Source organism: Zonotrichia albicollis, chromosome 6 (genome assembly GCF_047830755.1).
Source record: "Zonotrichia albicollis isolate bZonAlb1 chromosome 6, bZonAlb1.hap1, whole genome shotgun sequence".
Taxonomy (NCBI): domain Eukaryota; kingdom Metazoa; phylum Chordata; class Aves; order Passeriformes; family Passerellidae; genus Zonotrichia; species Zonotrichia albicollis.
The window spans coordinates 16,688,032-16,710,925 of NC_133824.1; the positions used below are offsets into that span (position 1 = coordinate 16,688,032).

The following is a 22,894-nucleotide window of genomic DNA, read 5'->3' on the forward strand; positions in this document are numbered from 1 at the left end:
ACTTATGATTGTCACTCAGTCCACATTTATGATTGTTGCAATTTATTAATATCCAAATATCAGAGAAAAAAAAAGCCAGACCTTGATGAGAAGCATCACCCTGTTTAAGTGCATTCCTGTGGCATAGGCTGTGGCAGCTTTCCCACTTCATTTGGTATGGGACCAGCCCAGGAGATCCATAGTACACAATGTTGAATTCCCGGGGTAGAACACCGGTGCCAGCCTTGTGCCACTACAGTGTCTGTGCTTGTCACTTGAATGGCATATTTTCTCAGTGCAGATAAGCCCTAACTGCAGCTTTCTAAGGTGCTTCCCTTTGGCAGTATGGTTTTTACAAGGTAGCCAAACATTTACATTCCTTGATCCAAAGCCAACTTTGAGTAGATATCTGAGACATTGTTAAAAAATTGGAACTAAAAAGCCAGTGCCACTCCGGGTGAGAATATGTGAAAAGGAAAATATGTCACTCAGGACAATGGGATCTCCATAAGCTCCAGATCTAGGCCCCTTTCCTGCTTTGACATAGTCAAAAGTCCTTGGCAAGCTGGATGAGAAGCCCAAAGGAAAAACTCAAGCTACTCAAGAGGAGTGTAAATGCCATTTTTCTTATATTAAAAAACCCCTCCTATTTTTAAATTACATGATATACCTTCTCTAATCTGGCACCAGATTCAGTTGCTTTATTTTCTAGTGTTTTAAAGTTGTCAGCACCCTTCTGGTTTATATGTTTTATATATTTACTTTCTGGGGGGTTGCATACCCTTCAGAGCAGCAGGAGAATAGCTGGCTTTCAGGCCCCTTTTCAAAACTCCAAATATGGTCTTTACATTAGACCTGGTTTTTCTGCACCTCCTTGGGAGCCATTCCTGTAGCTTAATGCAGCCTTTAGGCAGTTCAAATGCACTTTTCCTTCTAACTGAGAGTGCTGCTACTGTCAGCTCAATCTGAGACTCCATGCAAGAGAGCAGGGTGCAGGGCAAATACATTGTACATGTGGTAGGTAAGGTAGTACAGAAAATCCAGTTTATAGCCTATTTTATATACTATACATATATCATTTAGGACATTTATGACAATACAATTTATATAGCAGTTGTATAAAAAAGAAAGTTGTTAGAAGAGCTCTAAGGCCATATGATCAAATGCTGGGAAGAGTTTTCCTAATGCCTGAATTTGGATTGCCATCTATCTTGCTTTCAGCTCCCTTGTGCCTGTGGATTGCTGCAGTTTCTCATACCTGACTGTGTGTTGCCTTTTTTGGTTTAAACTGGTACTTCACTAAAATCAAAGCTGCTCTCTTTAGTTGAGAATGTTTCACATAAATCACCGGTGCTAGCAGGAAACAAGGGATTAATTGAAGTTGATTTGATACAAGAAGTGGTTGAAATGAAGATCTAAAAGTCTTCATATAAAATTTACTTGTTCTCTTTTCCTTTCTTCAGAAGCATCCTGAAAAATGCTGCCCTGAGTTCTTGGTGCTTGGTGGGATTGGTACCTTGCTCTCCACACCACCTCATTTTTTTCCACCTGTGTGAAAGCTCTCATTTAGGCAGAAACTAAACATCTAGACAAGAATTAAGAAGACATTCAGGCTGGAAAAATCTTATCTATCTATTGCTGCTGAAGGAAAAATGTCCTCTATGCAAGGAAGAAATCTGGAAGCAAAGGCTAGGATTTTTCAGGGTAGAAGTGAAAAGCAAATTAGTCAATGGAGGGTAATTCATGTGGTGCATACCAGAGACTGACGGTGCTTAGGACCCAAGTCAGATGAGTTTTTTTCCCTGTACACCCTGGGCTCCTGCTCTGAGTCAAGGTATTCTTTATTGCCAGAAAAGATCTTGACAAATTGGAAAGAATTCAGAGGGAGGGAGGGAGCTGAGTGGAATGGTTAACAGACCCACATCTGCAAAACTGAGCCAAGTGTTGGCCTTGGAGGATGAGGAACATACTTGGAGGCTGAGGCTATCAGGATGGGGCAGAGTGTATTAGGTTGCCTGTGGCCTTGGCAGGGTGGCCATGATAATATTTCAATGGTATGGCTTTCTAAAAAGCAATGTGCCAAACTATTCCAGGGATGTAATGACAGGTTGATAATGACACTGGAACTTTGCCTTCTCCATGACTTTGGAGCTTTGTTGTTGCAGAACTGGAGTCCAGGCACTGCCAAAGCAGGTGCAGGGCTCCATATCCCTTCTCAATGAGGAGTCTGGGAAACCTGTTCCTCCCTTGTAGTCCTTGGTGTGGGTGCTGAGGGCTATGTGAGAGAGGTCTAGAGCAGACTGATGGTCATGGTACTCCTGAAGTCACTGGCTTTGCCATCAGGCACATGCTGACGTGGCCAGGAGTGTTCCTGCTTCCCAGACACCCACTAGGCATTTGGCTAGTGAGCACGTGGAGGGATGGAGCTGGTGCAGAAGAGTACAGACTAAAAATCACTGGGATGCTCATTCCCTGATCCTCAGCTGGAATGGGACTTCAAGAGTGGATAGCAAAGGTTACATCCCAGCTCAGCTCTCATGGATTGAGTGCTGCAGGTGCAGGAATCCTGTGTGTGGCTGGGGATGGAGCAATGTGAGAAGACCTAACAACACTGAGGTAATAGATCCAAAGACCAGGACATCCTGCTGGGTGTTTAACCATGATTTTATCTTAAAATATGTCTTAGATCTACAGTGTTCCCAGGATGAGTGGGAGACCACCTGCTGTAGATGAAAAGCCTTCACTTCTTCAGATGAGAGCACTACACACATTTCTTCATGTTGTTGCTCTCACGCTGTGTGTGTGTGTTCATCCACAAACTCCTCACCCCCCTCACATGCCTGGGATGAGAGGGGCATTTCTAGCCCTCTCTGTGTCCTGTGTAGAGCAGTGGGCAGGCAGCTGGCTCCCCCCACTCCCAGGGGTGCATGTGGGTGTGAGGATGAATAGGCTAAAGTGTTTTCTCAGGGCTTTGAAGCTGGCAGCCTAGTGAAGGGGGTGGGTGTTGCTAGTCAACAAGATGGAAATGAAACTCAAATGTTCTTGTTTTCTCACTGTGTTATGGGGGAGATGAGTGACCTCCCTGCAGCCAGTGTTGAGCTTTTCTCTGCCTGATGCCTCTGCAGCAGGTTTCATTAGATGGCAGCCAGGCCCTCAGCTTGCAGCTGTTGTATCTTGTGGAAACACAGGGCCCTTTGAGATGGAGATCCGTGCTCTGTGTGTACAAGCACAGGTTGATGTGTTGTCCTCTCCTCTTGCATGCCGCTGCCCTAAGCACAGATCCTGCCCTGCCCCGTAGGACCCTGTACTGGGGAGTGTGGGGAGCAGGAGAGGGGCAGAGGAGGCACTGCTGTGGTTGGTGGGGGGTTGAACCTCAGTGGGGTGGTCACAGTGTGTGACTGACAGCCCACTGTGTGACAGACAGCCCACTGTGTGACTGACAGCTCACTGTGTGACAGACAGCTCATTGTGTGACTGACAGCCCACTGTGTGACTGACAGCCCACTCTGTGACTGACAGCTCATTGTGTGACTGACAGCCCACTGTGTGACTGACAGCCCACTGTGTGACTGACAGGCCCATTGCTAACTGACAGCCCATTGTGTGACTGACAGCCCACTGTGTGACTGACAGCCCACTGTGTGACTGACAGCTCATTGTGTGACTGACAGCCCATTGCTGACTGACAGCCCACTGTGTGACTGACAGCCCATTGCTGACTGACAGCCCACTGTGTGACTGACAGCTCACTGTGTGACTGACAGCCCATTGCTGACTGACAGCTCATTGTGTGACTGACAGCCCATTGCTGACTGACAGCCCACTCTGTGACTGACAGCTCATTGTGTGACTGACAGCCCATTGCTGACTGACAGCCCAGCTCTGGCTGTGCAGCAGTTTGTGCCGGGGTTTGTGGTGGAGCACAGGCTGCGGCCATGGCGTGATGGCTGCAGTGAGATGGTGGCACTGATGGAGACCTGCGTGTGATGGCAGCTGTTAGGATGCTTCTGCATGTGTCTCTAATCACTAAGGTGTGAGACTGCCTGTGTGACTGCATTTGGCAGCAGTGCTGTGCCTGTTGATTGTGCTGCTCAGCACCAGCCCCTCCATGCAGCAGGGGAGCCAACTGAGGCAGTTTTGTCACTGTTCCAGCCCAAAGGAGTGTGCAGCTGAGCACCACAGGCCATCCTGGGCAGTTCTGACAGAGAAGTGGTTCCTTGCCTGGTCTCCCTCACCACTGAATCCCAGTTTTAGTCTATGGAGTGTTCAAGATATGGCCCAAATGTGGCATTTGCAATCAAGTAACCTGGCATGGTTCCTCTGTTGGCTCCACTTGGAGCTCAGAGCAGTTGCAGGCTGCATTTTTATTTTTGGCTTTGGCCTGCACTTCAGCTCTGGAGACAAGCAGATTGCAGACAGCTCTTTATCACATTTGGCATTTGGAAATCATTATTCTGGCCGTTTAATGGATCAGCACTAAGGCCTGATGGATGCACAGTCTGCAGCTCCTGGTGACCACCTGATGCCATGTCCTTGAGCAGGGCATGTTTCTGCAGCCTCGCTGGGCCAGGCAGGTGCTGTTCCCATGCTTGGAGAGTTGGACTTCTTCCAGGGGGTCAGTTGCTCACTGCCTAATACATGAGAGCAAAGAAGAGCATTCAACAGAGTGGCAGGTGGCATGTGTGGCACATGTGGAAAAGGAAGGGCATTTAATGTCAGCAGAGAGCTGTGTGGAGGCATGTGAGCAGCCACTTTGGCTAAGGAGAAAATTGGATCCCAAGAGACTGGTTAAAAAGGACTTGTTAGTTGTCTGTGGGCTTAGAGGGGTTCAGTTACATATGTGGTGTCTGGCAACTCCTGAACAGATAAAATTAGAGTTCACAGCCCTCTGTCTCTCTGTTCTCACACAGTACATGGCAGGCTGGGAGCCAGCTAGGATGGCTCTGCAGCACTAGCACTGCTTTGGGGGCCAGAAGAAGGAAGATGCCAAGGTGGTGGTGGTGGAGTCTGAGCTTGGTGGCATGAAGCAGACAGCTGGTGACTCTGGTGCCCCATGGACTTGCACATCTGCTGCTGCAGTTTGTAGTGAGAGATTCAGAGAAATCTTGGCCAGCCACTGGCACATATGTCAAGTGGAGCAGGCAGCTGGAGTTACCCCTGCAACATGGCACAGGTGAGAGCCCAAAATAAGAGCCATGTGGGCTCTATGAGAGCCTCTTCATCACTGTGGTAAAGGATAGGGCTGGCACCTGGGTGCTGGATTGACATGACTCTTGGCATGTGCCAGTGACAGAGTGTAATGTGCATCAGGGAGCCTGACACATGTTCCTGGCCCTGCAGCCCCGCTTTGTGAGTGCTGTTTGTGCCCTCCCACACAAAGGATGTCATCAGTGACACTCTGCCAACAGCAGCTCTAGAGGTCTTGGAGAGGAAGAAAGATTTGAATGACTTGCACCTTGATGTCCCTGCGATGGTCCAGGTGCCAGTGTCTCGTGTCCTGTTTTGCATGGCATCTGGCTGCAGATGTCTGTGGACCTGGCCCAAAGGCACCAAGCAGTCATTCTTGTGGCCTTCATGGTACATAGATTCTGCTCGGCTCTCCCAGGAAGGTCTTTTTCCTGTGGAAGCTGGCAACCGCTTCTCCTGTGCAGGAGAACTTCCCTTGCCTTCCATCAAATGCTGGGGAGCACGGGCTTCAGACTTCAGGGACTCCTCATTTCAATGGTAGGTACCAGGGCTGAAGACACCAGCAGGAGGGACAGCAGGCAGGTTTCAGTGGTATTTCTGCTGCCCCTGGAGATAATAAACTGAGCCAGGATTTATGGACCTAATGTGGGTGAAGTCAGGTACCTTGTATGGTGTGGTTTTCCCCCTCCTCCCAGAGTCTTAACAGAGCTGCCTTCCTTGTCACGTTTGTGAGCTAATTGATAATAAACTGGAGTGCTCTCTAAACAATGCCTCTCCTGTGCCTGAGCCCTGAATCCTTTCTGCCTGCTGAGGAACCTATTTGGAATCCAAGAAAGGGGAAGTTTCTGGTTTGCAATCAATTTACTGCTTTCCAAGGCTGGCTGCTTCTCTTTCCCCCATAGACACAGATGCTGGTGTTAAGGCTGCCCATTCTTCTGTTATGCTTTAGTGGAAAATCAGCAACTGCTGAGCATTACAAAGGGGGAAGTGAATCACTGATTTTGGTCCCTGTGGCCCCAAGCAGGGAGGGCATCTTGCCAGAGGGACCGGCAGATGGACAAGACAGACACCAAGAATATTGTTCAGCATTTAAAATCCAGGGGAGAACCTGCCTGTTGCCCTGGCAGGTTATCAGGGGTTGAGCATGACTCAGTCCCTGTCCTGGCTGAGCCCACTCATGTGGAGATGCACATGCAGGCTGCAGTCTGGAGTAGCTGGGGTGCACTGACCATGGACTCTGCTCCCAGCCCACGGGCAGCACGTCTTCTTTCTGGGTACCTGGAGGCAGCAACTGCATCCCAAGCAACAAGCTGGTTATATTTGGAGAGATGGAGCTTGTTGGGCCCTGAGATGGGGTTTTCTGGACCCTGGGAAGATATTTTCTTCTCTGGGAGCTGCTTATTTTCAGATTTTTTTTGGCTAGTGCTATTGTTGCCCTTCTGAGAATTGCTCCTTAGGTCTCAATAGTCTCTGTCATCTTTCCCTGATCTTCAGCATGAACATCAGAAGATTTGTTTCCAGCTGGAAGAGTAAATTTCCAATCCTCATCTCTTCTATCCTTTCCTTGTCTGGGGTTAGTGCCCCTCCCTGCTGACCACACTGCCCAGGACTCACTCTCTCCACAGTGCCTCAAGCCATCCACCCTGCTGTGGTCTGTCAAGCTTTGGCTGGGGAGAGGGTGAGGCAGGCTGGATGAAAAACCAGTAATACTCTTGTGGTACTTGGCTCTGCATTTCTTTTACACAAATAGAAAAAAGCCCCACCGTTTCCCAGCTCACTAGCACTCTGGCCAAAGTCAACAGCTGGATGAAGAGCAGCCGATAGAAGCTAAATCCAGGAAAGACTGAGGTGTTGCTGCTGGGGAGAGGGAAGTGCTTTGAAGAGTTTGCCACCTTTGCCTCCAGCTCCAAGGAGGATTCCTGGTGTTAAGTCACTAAGAGAACAGTTTGCCCACCTGTACTCCCTCTGGCTTTTGCTTACCCAGAGAATCGTGATCACCAGGAGTGATCAGAGATTTGCAAATAGTTTCTATATACAGTGGGTTAGGAAAATAATATTGTTTTCCAGATACCTCAGTCTCAGTGATTTAGACTTGGTTATTGTGACTCTGTGTATCTAATCTTGAAATTGCAGGCTTTAAAAAAACCCTGTTGTTGATTCAGAAAACAGAAGTCCTCCTATCCATCTGTGCAGTTTCTGGGAGTCTGCCAGCTCAGCCCTCAGTGGAGTGACAGGAAATCACTCACCTGCCCTGTTCAGAGAAAGGGCACCTTGTAGGTTCATCTGGGACTGGCAGCAGAGCCATGATATCCAGAGCATACAATATTTTTGTACCTTCTCTACCCTGCTAAGACTGAAGTAAATATTATAGAGCAGGGTGCAAGTGGTACCAAAATTCATTGAAAATAAAAATGCTGTGGTGATTTGTGGGATCGCTTGCTGAATTAAATACAAGTGTAATTTGGGTCCTGCAGGGATATGTAGCACAAGAATGTAGGGGACCAGACCTCCCTTAGTTCTCTTGATTTCTACCATGTGTCCTCAGGCTTACAGAGGATCCAGGCCATTGATCTGCATCTCAGGATAGGGCAGCTAAAAGTGCTTGTTGGATAGTTTTGAACTGTTGCAGATGTGGGTCAATCTGTCTGCACAGCTCCCTCCCATCCCAAATCTCTTAATTTTGATAAACACCCAATACCTATAGGTGTTTCCATGGGAAGGTGACTGAGGTCTCTCAGCTGGATTTTTCAGCTGGTAGAAATCAGCAGGAGTGCTCACACCCATGCTCCTGGAAGGAGAACTCTGCTCCCTCTGCCTTCCCTCCTTGCCCCATGTTCTGTCCTGGATCACTGCCACCGTGAGCTCCAGAGGTGGGTGCTGCAGGACAGCCCAGAAGGAGAGGGGTCCTCGGAGTCTGCATGCTGATTTTGCCCTACAGGCTGTCCCTGACACAGAGAAAGTTGTCAGCAGCTCTGATGGAAGAAGAGCAGGCAGTTGTCTGTAAAAGAAGAGACCACTGCCTCTTAGCAGAGATGTGTGCTGGCCACGTGCCTGGCTGAAGGAGTGGGAGTGAGTGATACCATGTTGGGGGAGGCTGTAAGACTGAATGAATATGAGGCCCTGGGACTTTTAGTGACTGGAACATAGTGCTTGAAATGTCAAACTCCTCTGCCTGTTCATTGCCTCTTCTCAAGCAGGTGAAGGCATGGAGCATGGTAACACAAGCTCCACACTGCTGATTTGGAGCTACCCCATCTGTTTCCCATCCTCACCCTTCCCCCTAGGACAGTCACACCACTGAGAGAACCTGTGGCAGTGCAGATCCCTGGGAACTGGCCAAGCTCTGGCCCTATGTTTATTAGGATCCATGAAGTGGATAGGGATTGCTAATGGCTTCTGATCAGATCTGTACTGCTGTGGTGAGCTCAGGTGTATTTCCTGAGGCACTTCAAGCAAGCCAGTCCCTGTCTGCCCAGCATGGACTGTTGAAGGTTGGGAGGGAAAAACTCTGTTTTGTTTTCCCTGACCATGAGCCAGCTGCTCAGCATGACAAATTGAGATGGAAGGATGCCTTTCGCCATTGACTTCTGTAGCCCAGGCTTGAATGGTATTACTCAACTCAGTCCACAAATCCCAGAGCTCATCTGCCTAGAATAGAACCAAATAAACAAATTAATTCAAAGCAAATCTGACCCCCCCACACCTCCTCCCTGCTTCAACTCACACTGGAATGCTTTGCCAATGAGATCTCAGTAGGATGACTTTTCCTCAAGTGTTGCAAACCATAATGTTCCTACTCTGTTTTTCCTTTGTGAAGTTGGCACTGCCCCTTGTGGTAAGGTCATGTAATCCCTCTTTCTTTGGAACTGAAATGCTAATGATTATTTTATTTAAAACCCTTCACATGTTGTTGTTATGGGGTTTTGTGGGTTTTGTTACAAAATTTGGTAATCCTGGGAATGACAAGAGATGTTCCTAAAGACAAAGGGTGAAGTTTCTTCAGGCAGGCAGTGCGTAGAGCCCAGCCAAGCTCTGCTACTTGCCCACAGCATGCTCCCTTTTCTCAAGGGTAGACGTGATGTGAGGGTTTTCAGGCAGAAGAGCTGATATTTTTCTCTGTTAATGCTACCTGTCACCTTCACCCAGTGACTCTTCAGATGCCAGGGCTGGCACTAGGACAGTCACTGTGTTTGGGGCAATGCACTTCTTTTCCTCAGGGTGCTTCCATCTCTGCAGGAAAAGACCTTGGAATCCCAGCCATGTTCACCCATAGGACTGTGCTTGGGATCTCTTACTGGAAATCAGAGAACAAATGTACCTGAGCTTCCAAGATCTGGTAGCTCCTCCCTAGCCTCCCTAGAGTTCCATATGGCTTTTCCTTTGTCACTAACAAAACTAGCAGTAGCACACCAGGTGACAAAGCAGTACATCAGAAATTCCTTTTCTGGCTGCAGGGCTGAATTAGGAGCTCAGAAATGTGTGGGCAGCCATGCCTGGCTGCCCTGGCCATCTGGGGTAGGTGGTACTCTGCAGAATCTCAGGGGAGCTTCTGAAAGGGACTGAGGCAGAACTGAAATAAGGATCACTTCTCTTTAATTATTCTGGCTAGCCTTGCTGATTGTTGAAAAACAAGCGCTATTTACTGTCCTCATCTCAGTTTAAATCTTGATTTTAGCAAGACAAGAAATATTTTTGTCAGCACACTCTGCTGAAGGGATGTATTGGGAGTTTGGGAATCCACCACTGAGGTTTTTGCAGAAGGAAGAGATCTATACTGCTGTATGTAGGCCTGCTTTCTAGTAAGGAATCAATTGGCTTCAGTTTGCAGATGTTGTCAGCTCTTTACACTTGGTATTTTGTTCCTGTGGATAAACCTCTGCCCTCTGATGAGAACACCTCTTCTTTATCCTAAATTGAAGAGATTGAATACTTTATGTTTCTTACAGAAAGGCATTTTCACTAGTCCCCCAATTATTTCCATCAGGTTTTTTCCTGTATTCTCTCCATATTTTTGACATCTCTTAGAAGATATGACATATTTTACATCACAGCTAGGGTGATATTATAGCATGTATACACCCTCCTGTGATGAGGACGTGTAGGGAGGCAAAAATACCTCCCTGTTCCTGCAGTGTTTCAATGTCCTAATGTCAGAGCATTGAACTGACAGTTCATATTTAATTGCTTGTCATTAGCCCTGAAATCTTCTCTGAATTGCTGTTTTCCAGGATCATCTCCAACTATCTGCAGCTGCTGCCTGCATTCCTTCTTCCTAGAAGTGTAATCCTGCATTTGGCTCTATTAAAATCCCGTGTTGCTTGGATGTATTTACCCTCCACAGAGATCCAAAGTGCTCTGTGTGATTGCTCTGTTCTCATCGCAATACACCACATTGCAAACTTTTGTGTCAGCAGCACACATTATCAATGTGGATTGTATGTTTATTTAGAAATAAAAATATTTATTTCCAGATGAAGTTCTTGAATCATGCCAGGCCTCATACTGATCACCCTGGAACCCATCTAATTCCCTCCCCAGTGACAACTACTTCTTGTGTTCTGTTTCACAGCCAGTTTGTTATTAATTTTGCATGTGCCTGATTGACATCGTACTGCCTGTTTATTTTTTTATGGAAATAGCATAGGCTCTCAGATGGTTGGTGTGCATGTGTCTAATTCTATCAAATTATGAAAATGGACTCCTTTGACAAGAGTGGTTCTTCACAGACCTCCTTGACTCGACATCAGTTTGTATTCCTTTTGTTTAGTTCCCAGATAATTGACCTGTGTGTCAACTTTTCCATTGTTCGGGGCTGATTTTGGGCTTGCTGGCTGACAGTTACCTTGTGTGTTGTTCTTGACCTGCTGGAATACCAGCACAGCATGAGCTCCCTTTCCATCTCCCCAGATCTTATTGTTATTCCAAGCTATCCAAGGAATGTCTGCAAGGCAGAGCTGCTGTCAGCCAATTCTCATTGAATCACCCAGACCTGTTTGGTTTAGAAATTTGCCTTTCCTGTAGACACTGTAACACATCTCCTGTGCTGACTGTGACAGGGATGATGGTAAAAACCACAGAATGGGATTTGTCAGAGATGGAGGTGTTGGACAGGGTATGCAGAATAGTTGTCAGTACTGAAGTTCAGTTACAGAGGTATCAAAGGCTGGAACTTTCAAAGAAACCCAAGGAGCATGTGGGCAGCCAACTTGTTTTGGCCATTGGCTGTACCAAGCCTTTTTCCTTGCAGGTAGGGCAGGTGAGAGTGAGATGCTTTTGTTGGAAAGCAGAGTACCCTCTTGGAGGCTTAGTGCTGCAGTCAGTAAAAGGAAATGGGAGCAAATGCAGTAGATCAAGATCTTTAACACAAAGAGCTCTGCCTTGTGGCCTACATGGCTTTATATAAGAGTGTGTATGAGGTGTGACCTTGAGAGCTGGATGGCTTCTCTGTGCTTAATCCCCCGAGAGTACCAAAAGCCGTCAATGCAGTTAGTGCAGAAAGTTGTAACTGCTCTTCCAGACTTCTTGGTCATTCTCTCTTGTTTGTGACTCTCGGGGCCAAGTTTTGTGTATTTGCTTGGTCTGGCCTCTTCTCTGACTGTCTTACTGTTTTTAGTGCTTGTTTGGGGCTGGGAAGGCAGGTCCTGAGAAAACTTCCACCATAAGAACATGTGTATTTGGAGCTGCATACATTTGCTATGGTCAAGGAACAGACCTTGAGTGTGATGGGCAGGTAGAGGTTCTTCAAGGCAGCCAAAAAAGCATCCCTGTGGAAGGACAGCCTGATGTGATAGTACAGAGGGGGTGTCTTGGTGAATGGCGTGTCCTGCCAGGCTCAGGCCATGGCGCATGGTTCCTAGTGGGGAACAGTGTGCCATGGTGATGACTGAAAGTAGGGGAGGAGTGGGATCCTGCACAGGTGGATGAATCTCTGTGTCCAGGTGGCAGCTCAAGCAGCTTGGCAGTGGAGGTTGCTGTTACATTGGTGGACAGGCACTGTGGGTTAGTGCAGTCACCTGTGAGGCATATTGGTCCATTTTTTCTCTTCCACAGGATTCAGAGCAGAATTGGCTCTCCTGTCTCCCCTCAGCACACAGGGTCCTCGAGGACTGTGCGGCGCTACCCAGCCAGCAATGGCCAGCTGACCTCTAATGCACTCCCCAACGGGAATGGACATGAGCAGAGCAGACCTGGCCCACACGCTGTTTCCCAGGAGCACACCTTGTCTGCCAAAGGTAAGGTCTGTAGGGCTGTCACTCTTTTGGGTCTTCTTGTTGGGGTCATGGGAAAGGGCAACAGTTTAACTGGGGATTCCCAAGAAACCATGGATTCCCAGGACTGTGCTGCTCAGTGGAATGAAAAGGGAAGGTCACCATGGGCATTGCTGGTCTTGGCAAAGAAAGGGGCTCTACTGAAGGAGGACACGCCAGGGAAGCAAAATGCTGATGGCTTGAGACAGGAGCCAGGGGTTTTGACAATTGCATCTCAGAGATGTTGAACATCACCCCAGCCCCGAAGGGGAATTGCCTCAGTGTGTAGGAATGGTGTCTCCCAGCTTACTCCTTGGTCTGAGCAGCTCTCAAGGTCAGATTGTGCAACCACCATCTATTTCTTCCCTTTGGCTGCCACCTTGATGCCTTCTGACATGAGCAGGGATTAGGCCAGGCTGCTGGGACATGCAGATGCTGAGCCCAATGCTTTCCCAGCTAGGACAGATGCCAGTTGTCTTCTGCAGCTTGGTTACCTCCTGAAGCCATGGTTCCCCAAGGAGGCACCTCAGCCCCTATGAGTAGGGCCATGAACCCAGCTGAAGCTGTAATCTGAAAGTGGGCATTGAAACAGGGAGTGGGGTGAGTACAGCAAGGACTGCACATGACTGTCCCATTGGGGTGGGATGGAAGGCTCTGGTGTCAAGCCAGCTGGTTAAACAACAGTTCTGTCTGTTGACCATTTTCCACAAGTCCCAAAGAGCTCTGAGTGTGATTTCCCATCATATGGGAGGATGGTGAGGGACCAGAAGAGGACCATAGATAGCTGCAAGAGTTCAGGGGACACTTGTAGGGTGACAATGGTTTTCTTAAGACCTGATGCTCTCTCTTCTAAATGACAATGTGTTTATGTGGGAAGACTTCCAGTGGTTCAAGAGCAGCCAGTCTTCTGACTACTGATGTGGCTGGAGAAAGAATATTGCTTAAAGCGCCATTGTTCATGTGTTGACCAACTCTTACAGCTGCTGGAGCAGAAAACAGGGTGGAGTGAGCAGGGGCAAGGAGAGGCAGAATCACAGAATTGCAGAGTTAGCTAGGTTGGAAAAGATCTTTAAGATCATCAAGTCAAATCAATGATGTAACACTACCCTGTCAGCTAGGCCATGGCACTAGTGCCACATCCAGTCTTTTCTTAAACACCTCCAGGGATGGTGACTCCACCACCTTGGGGAGGGACATAAATCCCTCTTTGCATTGGGAATGCTTTGGAGCTTGAGCTGCGAATGACAACTTGAGCTGCAAATAACAGCTCCCCTGGCCTAGAGATGCTGTTTCCACTTAGCACTCCTTTTCTTTCATAGGGGCCAACCTGACAGAGAGGATTAGGAAGATAAAAATTGTCTTCACACCCACCATCTGCAAACAGACGTGCCAGAGTGGGCGCTGCTACAACAGCTGTGAGAAAGGAGACACCACCACTCTCTACAGCCAAGGGGGGCAGGACCACGATCCCAAATCTGGCTTCCGCATCTGTGAGCACCCCCATGTCCTCCACCTATTTTCTTGCTTGTCTCCCCACTCTATCTTCCTGCTTTTCCTGACTCTACAGACTAAGGGCTTGGGCTGCTGTAGGAAGCAATGGCTACTCTCAGTGCCTTCCAAGGTGTTTTCTGGGGTGTTTGGAGCTTACTCTCTCTCTGGGGGAGGAAGAGAGACTTTGCCTCATTGCTCTCTTTCCTGGGCAAGCAGATCCTGTTTCCATCTCACCCTGGGTAGAGGGGATGTATGTGTTTGAGTCAGGCCTGCAGCCAAGCCTCACCACCTCCTTCTTCTCAGAGCCAGCTCACTGCTTTAGTTGGCATCCAGTCTTGGGGCTGACTTTCATCACCTAATTTCCTCCTGTTCTCTCCTTTCACTCACATGGCAGCCAGGAGAGCTGGCTGCAGGTTGCAAACTGTTCTTATAAACAGGGCTTGCTGAAACCACTGCTCACCCTTCAGAGCCACTGGGACTGCTCATCAAGTCACTGGGATATCCAGCTGTGGGTTGGTCACATTGTCTTGGAGCAAGCTGGTGGGAGAAACGTGCTGGACTTGTTGGGACTTGTCCTTTGAGTGCCTCTGTATCACTCAAATTCTTCTACTGAGAGAATGAAAAGTCTTGCTGTTGTGGACACTGATGGAAGATTGCGTTCACAGAAATTTCTGCCTAGGTCCCAGTTCAAACATGTGTCTCCTCCCCTTAAACTGGGTGCTGGGCTTGAGCATATGAGCTTGAAACAGGAAGGGTGTTCATCCCCTGGGAAGAACCTGACAAGCCATCCAGGAATGTGGAGCAGCAGTGTCTCGTCTCATACTGAAATGAGTCAGGATAATCTGTCAAGGCATCCCATGTGTTGCTTGAGTTTAGTTCACATTGAGAACTGCTCTGGGTTGCTCCAAGCTTGATGAGGTCAGAAAGGACATGACTTTGGTTTCATCTGTGAATGCTTTTTCTGGGCCTGTGCAGATGAATTGCTCCTGATTATTTTGTCCCACTCCACACTTCTCCCACATGAACTGCTGGCAGGGCCAGGGCTGGATGTGAGACAGGCTCTGAGGATGTGGCTCTCTGCCTGTTCTGTCTGCCTCTCCCATCCTGCTCAGTTCCCTTCTGGGCTAGGAGTAAAAACCCTGCCAAGTGGGGAGGGGGCGATGCAGAAGGGAAGAAATTGGGCAGACTTGGCTACATATGGCTGCCATGGCCCCTGACCCACTCCAAGAGATCCTGCTGTGTCAGCAACACCACCTTGGCAGCTCCCCAGGACATGGGTGCCCCAGCCTGGCTGTGGCCTCAGAGTCCAAGGGAGGGTTCATCTTCTTCAAGCCATGCCTCCAGTTGTCAGCAGAGCTTGGGGAAAATGGTGTTGCCCCTCCAGGCTGCAAGTGCTGACCCCAGCCCAGTGCTGGGCCTGGTCCTTGGGACATCATGGGGTTAGTGCTGTCCAGGTGCAGCTGCCTGGTGTCCCCCAGCTGCCCTTGGCTAGAGCCAGTGTCTCAGTTTCTCCTCTAAGCAGACCTCTCTTTGCCTTGCAGACTTCTGTCAGATCCCCTGCCTGAATGGAGGGCGCTGTGTGGGCCGCGATGAATGCTGGTGCCCCTCCAACTCCACGGGGAAGTTTTGCCACCTGCCAGCTTCCTCTTTGGAAAAGAAGCAAGGAGGAAGAGGCCCAAAGACCCCAGCTGACAGCTCCATGAGGCACTCCACATACACCCTGCCCTTGTCCAACCAGCTTGGTGAGCATGGTCAATGGCTCCATTTTTCTTCTACTTGTGTGCTCCTCAGATCTTTTCTAACAAGCCTGAGGAAGCCACTACCTCCTTATGCCTGTGGTTTCAGGCCAGGTTGTTAGACAGGAGGTTTCCCTAGTTTCTTGTGGAGATTTTGGTAGGTTTGTCCTCTTTTTAGGCCAGAGAAATATTTTCTCTTAGATGCAGTGTTCCTCTAGATTTCCTGGTGGGCTCAGTCTACCTCTCCTCCCGTTTGACTTTGTTCATGATGATACTCTTTGGGTGCCAAATTGTTGCCAGATTGTCACAAATGTGGTGTAAACTCATCTTCCAGCTTCCCTAAACCCTTCCCTGGTGAACGTCCACATCAACCACCCTCCAGAAGCCATTGTGCAAATTCACCAGGTGGCCAGGGTGCGAGGGGATGCAGAGGCGTCGGAGGAGAACAGTGTGGAGGCAGTCCTGGTGCCTCAGCTGGCTGCTGTGCCCTGGTACACCTATTCCCATGGGAATGGGAACAGCATTGCCACTGAGAGCAGACAGCAACAGCAGAGAGCCCCAGGGCTGCTGGGGAGGTGCTTTCGGGAGGCTCTCCATGGGCAGGTAAGAGGACATCTTCAGGTGTTGCTGTATTTCTTGTTCTGGGGTAGGGGAGCCTTGGCTTTTGGGGTATAGGGGGTGGCTTTATTCTGTGAAGCTGTTCAGCATCAGCATGGGCATCATGCAGGTGCCATGGGCACAGGCAGCAATGTGTTACTACTTGGGAAGAAAAAATTTCCTTACTTTGATCCAACAGAGAGACCTCACTGCCTTGCCCTGACCAGGCTGTGCCCTGGGGCAGCACAGCCCAGACTTGATGGCTTTCACACACAGTCTGGTTTTAAAAGGGTGCCCTATTTATAGCAACATTTACAGCCACGCTCTGCGATTATTATAGGAAACGTATAAAACATAGGAAAATTCCTTTCCCTCTCAGACGATAAATGGAAGTCTGATTTCCATGGAACCATGCCTTCCTGGAGAGCTCAACTGGGGCTTGGGAAGCAAACACACGTGAGGGACTTTCTCACCCCTGTCCCACAGTCATCGTAATTTCTTATTTTGTCTTTCCCCATATGTTTCTCTTGCGTCACTAGAAAAGCATTGGAGGTTTTTGGCACCCACAGGAACACCTGTGAGCTCCCCCAGAGCAGTTCGTGCTCAGAGAGACCCCCAGCCTGCCAGTCTGGGACTCAGCTCCCTCCCCACTGCTCCCCAGCCTTTTTGGGGGACTGCTCCCAGTTCCCATCCCACCCTTCAGTCACTCCCATCCAAGTCGTTTCTAGCAGGAAATATTCTTAGCCATTCTCTAGTGCAAAAAGAGAGGAGATCAGAACCTGGGGCTGGAAAAGCCCTGCTTCTCTGTGGGGGGATGGCAGTGCTGCAACCTTAGGAGCATGATGACGCACAGAGATGCTTACGGATGCCTGGAGAGGCTGTAGGAGATGCTCTAGGGGCGGCAGGGGGTACCCTTGCTGTGCTCACAGCTCACCCAGCTGGGTGATGCCGTGCCCGGGAGGGGGTGAGGAGCGGGGCGGGGAGTGCCTGCCTCTCCCGCCCGCCTGCCGCAGCCCCGCGCTCGGTATGCAGCGCTGGGCAGGCGGCCACGCGTGCCTGGACGGGCGCCAGCCCCAGCCCGCGGCCCAGCGGCTCCGCTCCGATGGGGGAGCCTGTAATCCAGAGGGCCTTGCCGACACTGGGGGGAAAGAGAGACTCATTCAGCAGAGGAAAGTGCCTGACAACAAGCTCCCTGCCGGGCTGGAGTGGTGCGCCCATTTCGCAGGCTAATCATCCAGGCAAGGGTCTGATTCTGGGGCTTTGCCAGGTGATATCATCTCTGGTTCATCTCTGCTCTGTTTGATGGCCCCTTCCCCTCTGAAGGGTGCAATCGAGGGAGGTTCTGTCTGCACAACTTTTTACTATCTTAATCCATATCCTTGGTCCCGCTGTGTCCCAGTGGGGAGCTGTGCCAAGAGGGCCGTGCCAGCCTCTGACCCCAGACAGCTGTTCCCTCTGCTGGCTTTGCTGCTGTCCTACCAGCTGGGCACATGTTTCCTCTGCATCCCACAGAAGCCTGATCTGCTCTTCTCTCCACAGTGCACCAACCCCCTGCCAGGGCTTACCAAGCTGGAGGATTGCTGTGGCAGTGTGGGCCTCTTCTGGGGCATGGACCAGTGCCTGGCCTGTCCCCCCCGGCCAGGTGAGTACTGCTACTGGCCAGGAGCTGGGACAGTGTGAGGGACAGCCTGCACCCTTGCTGAGCTAAGAAAAAGCGCTGCCGCATATAGCTGAGGCAAGGAGCAGAGCTGTGGGTCTTGATACACGGCTCTCCTCGGCCCTTGGGGGTGGGCAGCGTGCCCCAGGTGAGTGCAGGGCCATGCCAGCTTCTGCCCCAGCCCACCAGGAACAGTGCTCTGGGTTGGGTGCTGGGCCCAGGCTCGTGTGGCCAATGGTTCCCACCATGCTAGCCCCATTCAGAGGGAGAAACAGGAAAAAAGCAGCCGTGGTTTTAGGAGGTGCAGTTCTAGGTTGGAGAAGGAGGCTGCAGACTTGGCCCTATAGAGTTACGGGCTTGCTCTGGGCCCAACACGGGTTTGGCAGGGGCTCTGGAAATAACACTACATCAAACAATTGGCAGGAGCACACCCAGGGTCCGTTCCAGGGGCATGGGCGTCCAGCTCTGTTTCTGCTGCACTTGGGAGCTGGACAGACTGATCTAGCAGGAGATGGGGATTCCTCATCTGCTCTGCTCATGACGAGCATGGCCCCTTGACCATGGTCACATCCTGTGCTGTGGTGGAGAAGCCACACAGGAGGGCTCCTGGCTGGAGAGGAGGCAGTCCCCTGGGCACAATGGCTCCAGCATCCAGTGCTGACTGGCTGTGGTGCAGGGCAAGGTGCACTCACCTGGTGGAATGTGGGCAGGGAGCTGCTCACCTCTTCCCTGCCTGTCTGCCTGCCTGCCCCCTTTCATTGCTGCCTGCCTGCTCAATCACATCCCTTCACTGGATCAAAGAACTAAAGAAAACAGACGCCATGGTTCAGGAGACTTTGCACTCCTGAAGTACAGTGTAGGTATCCAAGGTAGCAGGTTTTGCAAGCAAGTGTGGTGCTGGTGACTTCTAGCTCTGCTCAGAGTTTTTCCTGCTCGCTTACACACACATTCCCAAGAGCTGAATTTGTGTCTCATTATCCTCCCTCAATTCGATTCCTACTCAGCCAGGGGTAGGGCTGACTGGAGCCAAATTCCTTGCAATCACAGACGAGGTTGTCAGCATCCTGGAACCCAGTCCAGATCTTAGGAGCTCTGATTGCTGTCATCTTCCCAAGCTGCATGGCTGTGCTGTGGCCCATGTGCCAGCCCCAAAAAAGTCTTGGGCATTTGTGGTGTGGGGGTGACCCTGGGGTCTGCAGGTTCAGTACAAACAAGGAAATGCCCCACACAGGCCTTATCCCCTCTTCTTTATCCCTCACCTTCTTAACACCAGTCATGGCTTTCTCTTCCCCATCCTACAGCAGTCTCCCTGTTTCTCACCCATCTTTCTGTGACCCCTCCATTAGAAAGCAGGGGGCTGCTTAATACTTCAGTTGTGCTGCAGACTGCTGCAAAAACTCTGCACCTCCTTTCTTCTTCTCCATGCCAGGATGCAAGGTGCTTGCAGAGAATGCAGCCAGAGCTGCAGCAGTGATTTGCTCTGCTGGACTTAGTGCTTCAAAATGTGTCTAATTGCAGACTTCTAAGATGTGAAAACAGATACAAAATACTCCCATGTGCTCCTTGCAGTCAGCCAACCAAATGCTTGACTCGAGCTGCCAGCAGGCTCCACAGCTCATAGCTCAATGCATGCTCTGTGTCCCAGGAGCAGTTGCAACTCAAGGCGAGTTGTCACTGCTGGTTTTCACTGAGTGGACAGATGCCTGTCTGGCTTTGTTTTCAGTCTAATTCCAGGGTGCTATGAAAAATGTATGTGGGTCTTTTGTATTCCTGTGCCACAAGAAATTCCCTCTGGCTTTGGGTGATGAAATTCCTCCTTGGAGACTTAATGGCTCTTGTAATTTTGGCAGGAATTCAGGCTAGTTGAAGGAGCCATTTTCATCCTGTTCTATGGTATGCAAGTATCTTGCTGTTTTGGCCACCTCTGGTGTAAGGAGCTGTAAGGCAGACACATGATGGAGGCAGCTTAAGAGAGCCCGGGATTGTGGAGTGAGAAGCCCAGGTAGATGGTATGCCTTTCTCTGGCATGTTGTCTTCATACACATGATAGCTGACCCCAGAGTGGAGTCAGCAGAACAGATCTTTCTCAGTGACCTTACTTCTTTAACAGCGCCACCAAGCACTGTGACCTGTCAGTGCCTTGTGCCTTGTCTGCCAGGGTTTCCAGTTCCATGCCAGTGTGAAGGCATTGTTCCATGTACTTCCTGCTTGTAGACCACATCCCACACTCACATTCCTTCTGCCTTCAGGTCTTGCTGGCCTGTATTGTGCTCACTCAAAGTCACTGGGCTGTAGTTCAGTGATCTGGTGTCTCGTGCACAGAGATAACGTGTCCAGTGTCTGTTTCCAGCTTTCTTCTTAGCATTGTGATCTTCAGAGACAACTTCTCGCTCTCATGAGTGCCAGGGAAGCACGCAGCAGAGCAGACTTGACAGCATTGGGAATTTAACTCCAGCAACTAGAGACAGAAACGGCAGAAGCTAGTTCAGTGTAAACACTTAGAAACGTACAGAAGTGCAGCCAGGCAAGAGCTAGACAAATGGGGAACTTGTTTGGATTGACTGTCTGCCCGAGACACTGATTGTTAGTAGAGTCTGGATACGTCCGGATGTCTCCATCGTCTGTAGCTTTCATGTTTGGTACGTGTTTGTGTGCAGAAAGACATCAGAGAAGATGAATAGGAAGCAGGCATCTGTCCGAGCAAACTTACCATGACCAGTCCTTGCTATTTTTTTATGTTTTGCTCAGCATCAGAAAAGCCAAGGCACTCAAATGCTTTGTCTGCTTCCTAACGAGACCATGTTAAAAGCTGAGTTCAAAATTAAGGGTTGACCTAGACAGGATTGTCTCTGTAGTGAGTGCTACTTTAGTCTTAGCTACTTCGTTAGGCCATGCTCAGGCTGTGTGGTTTGCTGCTGGGGGGCTGTACATTGTTAAGTATCTTCAGAGAAGTGGGCACAGAGGTGAGTTGGGTGTTCCAGCAGGCTGTAGTAGAAATTCCTGGGAGCTTATGCAAGTGAGAACTGAAGATAGGACCCCCATGACGTGTCAGAATCAGCCCTGGGAGAAGGGGAAGGACCAAGGGCTTGCTTCATGAGCTGTTGGAGTAAAGGCTGGTTGTTGCCTGGTCCATGAGAGAAAGACATGAGCCAGAGACAGGTCTCTGGAGGGTGGCAGGACATCTGCATGTTGCCATGCAGCTGCAGTCCTTCAGCTCTGGCCAGAATTTGGTGGATGAAATGTGTTGTGTTGCAAGATAGGATAAATCAGGTGGAGACATTCCATGACCCTCCTGGGTCTTTAGTACTTGGAGAAAGCAATGGAGCACACACTGAAAGGCTAGAACAGAAAGGTAGGGGCAAACAGGAGCTGGAAAGTAAAACCTGGAGAAGACTGATAGTAGGAAAAGAGAATTAGAGGCTGATGAAGCAGCTGAAGTAGACACACTAGGATGTGACTGAAAGGGAGCTCAGGAACAAGCAAGGTTGTTGGTGGGGCTGGTGAGGAGCCTGCCCTGAAGCAATGTCCTGTCCTGTGGCAAGCTCAGGAGGTGTGGCTAGTAGCAGGTACACTGCTAGGCAGAGCTGCTCCTGCTTACCTGCCAGACCATGTGTCATTTTGGGGGATACAGTGGTCTGTGGAAAGAACATGTTTGAACAATATTAAGAGATGGTCTGTAGAAATTAAACCAAATGAGACTGGAGCTACAGGTCAACACATACCCCATGGCAGTTGTGGATTTGGATACTGGTTTTCCCAAAGCCTTGGCCCTTCTCAGACACATGGGGATAAAGGAAACTGGTAGCAGAGAATTCTGTCCAGAGGGTATCACAGCCCTGCTCTTCCACCTCCTCCATTTCCATGAGACCACACACCTCTGGAACCAGCAGCATTCCAGGAAAACACCCATATCAGTGGACACCATCTGCAGTACTGCCAGAAGCTACAAGTCTCATCCTTCTGTGCAAATGACAGACTTTCTGGGTGCAGGAGTAAACCTGCATTTTCTAAATCCTGATTTTTCAGTGCCCCCTGTCCCTTATTTCCAGCTGCAGTCAGCCTGAGCACGGACTGGGTTGTGCACCCACTCATTGTGGTCACTGCAGATCTTCCTGGGCTGCTTTCTCTCCTCCTATGGGTTTTAACTGCATTAAGAAACAAGTCTTTGAAGGCTATTGTTTTGTTTTTATTCCCACTCCACGTGTTTTTTCAAGTTTTTTGTCCTAGAGAAAAGTCTGAATTTCACTGGAAAGTTGGATCTTGTAATGTCTGGCTTGGCACCCGCAGCACTCCCCTAACAGACCTCCCACTGTGAGAGGGGTGGCAGCTCACCCATGGAGCCGTCATGTCAGAAACGCCAAGTGGCTCTGCGCGCCTCCCCTGCGCTGTGCCTGCAGGCATTGAAACAGCCACAGGCAGCCCCTTGGAAATCAAACCCCTGCTCTGCTCCTGGGAGCAGATGGGGTAGGGCGCAGGAAGAAAATCCCTGGATATATGGGAAGGAGGCTAGAGAGGCCACTGTTACCATGTGCCACAGGGAGTCTGTGCAGAACAGTAAAGAAAGGCTGGAGGTGGGAAAGAAGCTGAAACCTCTGCAAGGTTGTGCCAGTACTACAGAAAGCAATACTTAACCTGGGAAAGCACAGCATTTTCAGGAGTGCTTTGTTCTGCACAGTGCTTGTTTTGCTCATCATTCATGTACAGCATTGTTGTAGCAGCACGCAGCAGCACAGTGTTAAAAAACTAGGGGTTTTAGGTACAAAGCATCTTCTTGGAGTTGGAAGCCACCTTGGGAGCAGAATAAGGATCTTTCTGTTGAAACAGTAAATGGCAAAAAGGAAATATCAGAGTCTTTTTCCTTCAAGCATCTTTTGCACCTTCAAGGTTTTTACTGATCATGAGTAGAGCCAGAGGACTGCATTTTGTATCGCACATGTAGCACTGGTGCATGCCCTCCCCACCACTACTATCATAACCCATGTTGGGGCATTGGACAAAGT

At 49.6% G+C, this 22,894-nt stretch overlaps 1 protein-coding gene across 4 annotated transcripts in view; it reads left to right on the plus strand.

The window, feature by feature from the left end:
- LTBP2 (latent transforming growth factor beta binding protein 2) overlaps positions 1-22,894 on the plus strand; it is a 70,965-nt gene that overhangs the window by 20,585 nt on the left and 27,486 nt on the right. For 3 of the 4 annotated variants that reach the window (XM_074542620.1, XM_074542619.1, XM_014267556.3), the window contains exons 4-8: positions 12,217-12,398; positions 13,733-13,903; positions 15,446-15,646; positions 15,975-16,243; positions 17,777-17,879. In XM_074542620.1, the coding sequence (XP_074398721.1) occupies positions 12,217-12,398; positions 13,733-13,903; positions 15,446-15,646; positions 15,975-16,243; positions 17,777-17,879 (926 nt within the window). The remainder of the gene's footprint in view (positions 1-12,216; positions 12,399-13,732; positions 13,904-15,445; positions 15,647-15,974; positions 16,244-17,776; positions 17,880-22,894) is intronic. The other variant, XM_026792505.2, reaches the window with a different exon arrangement.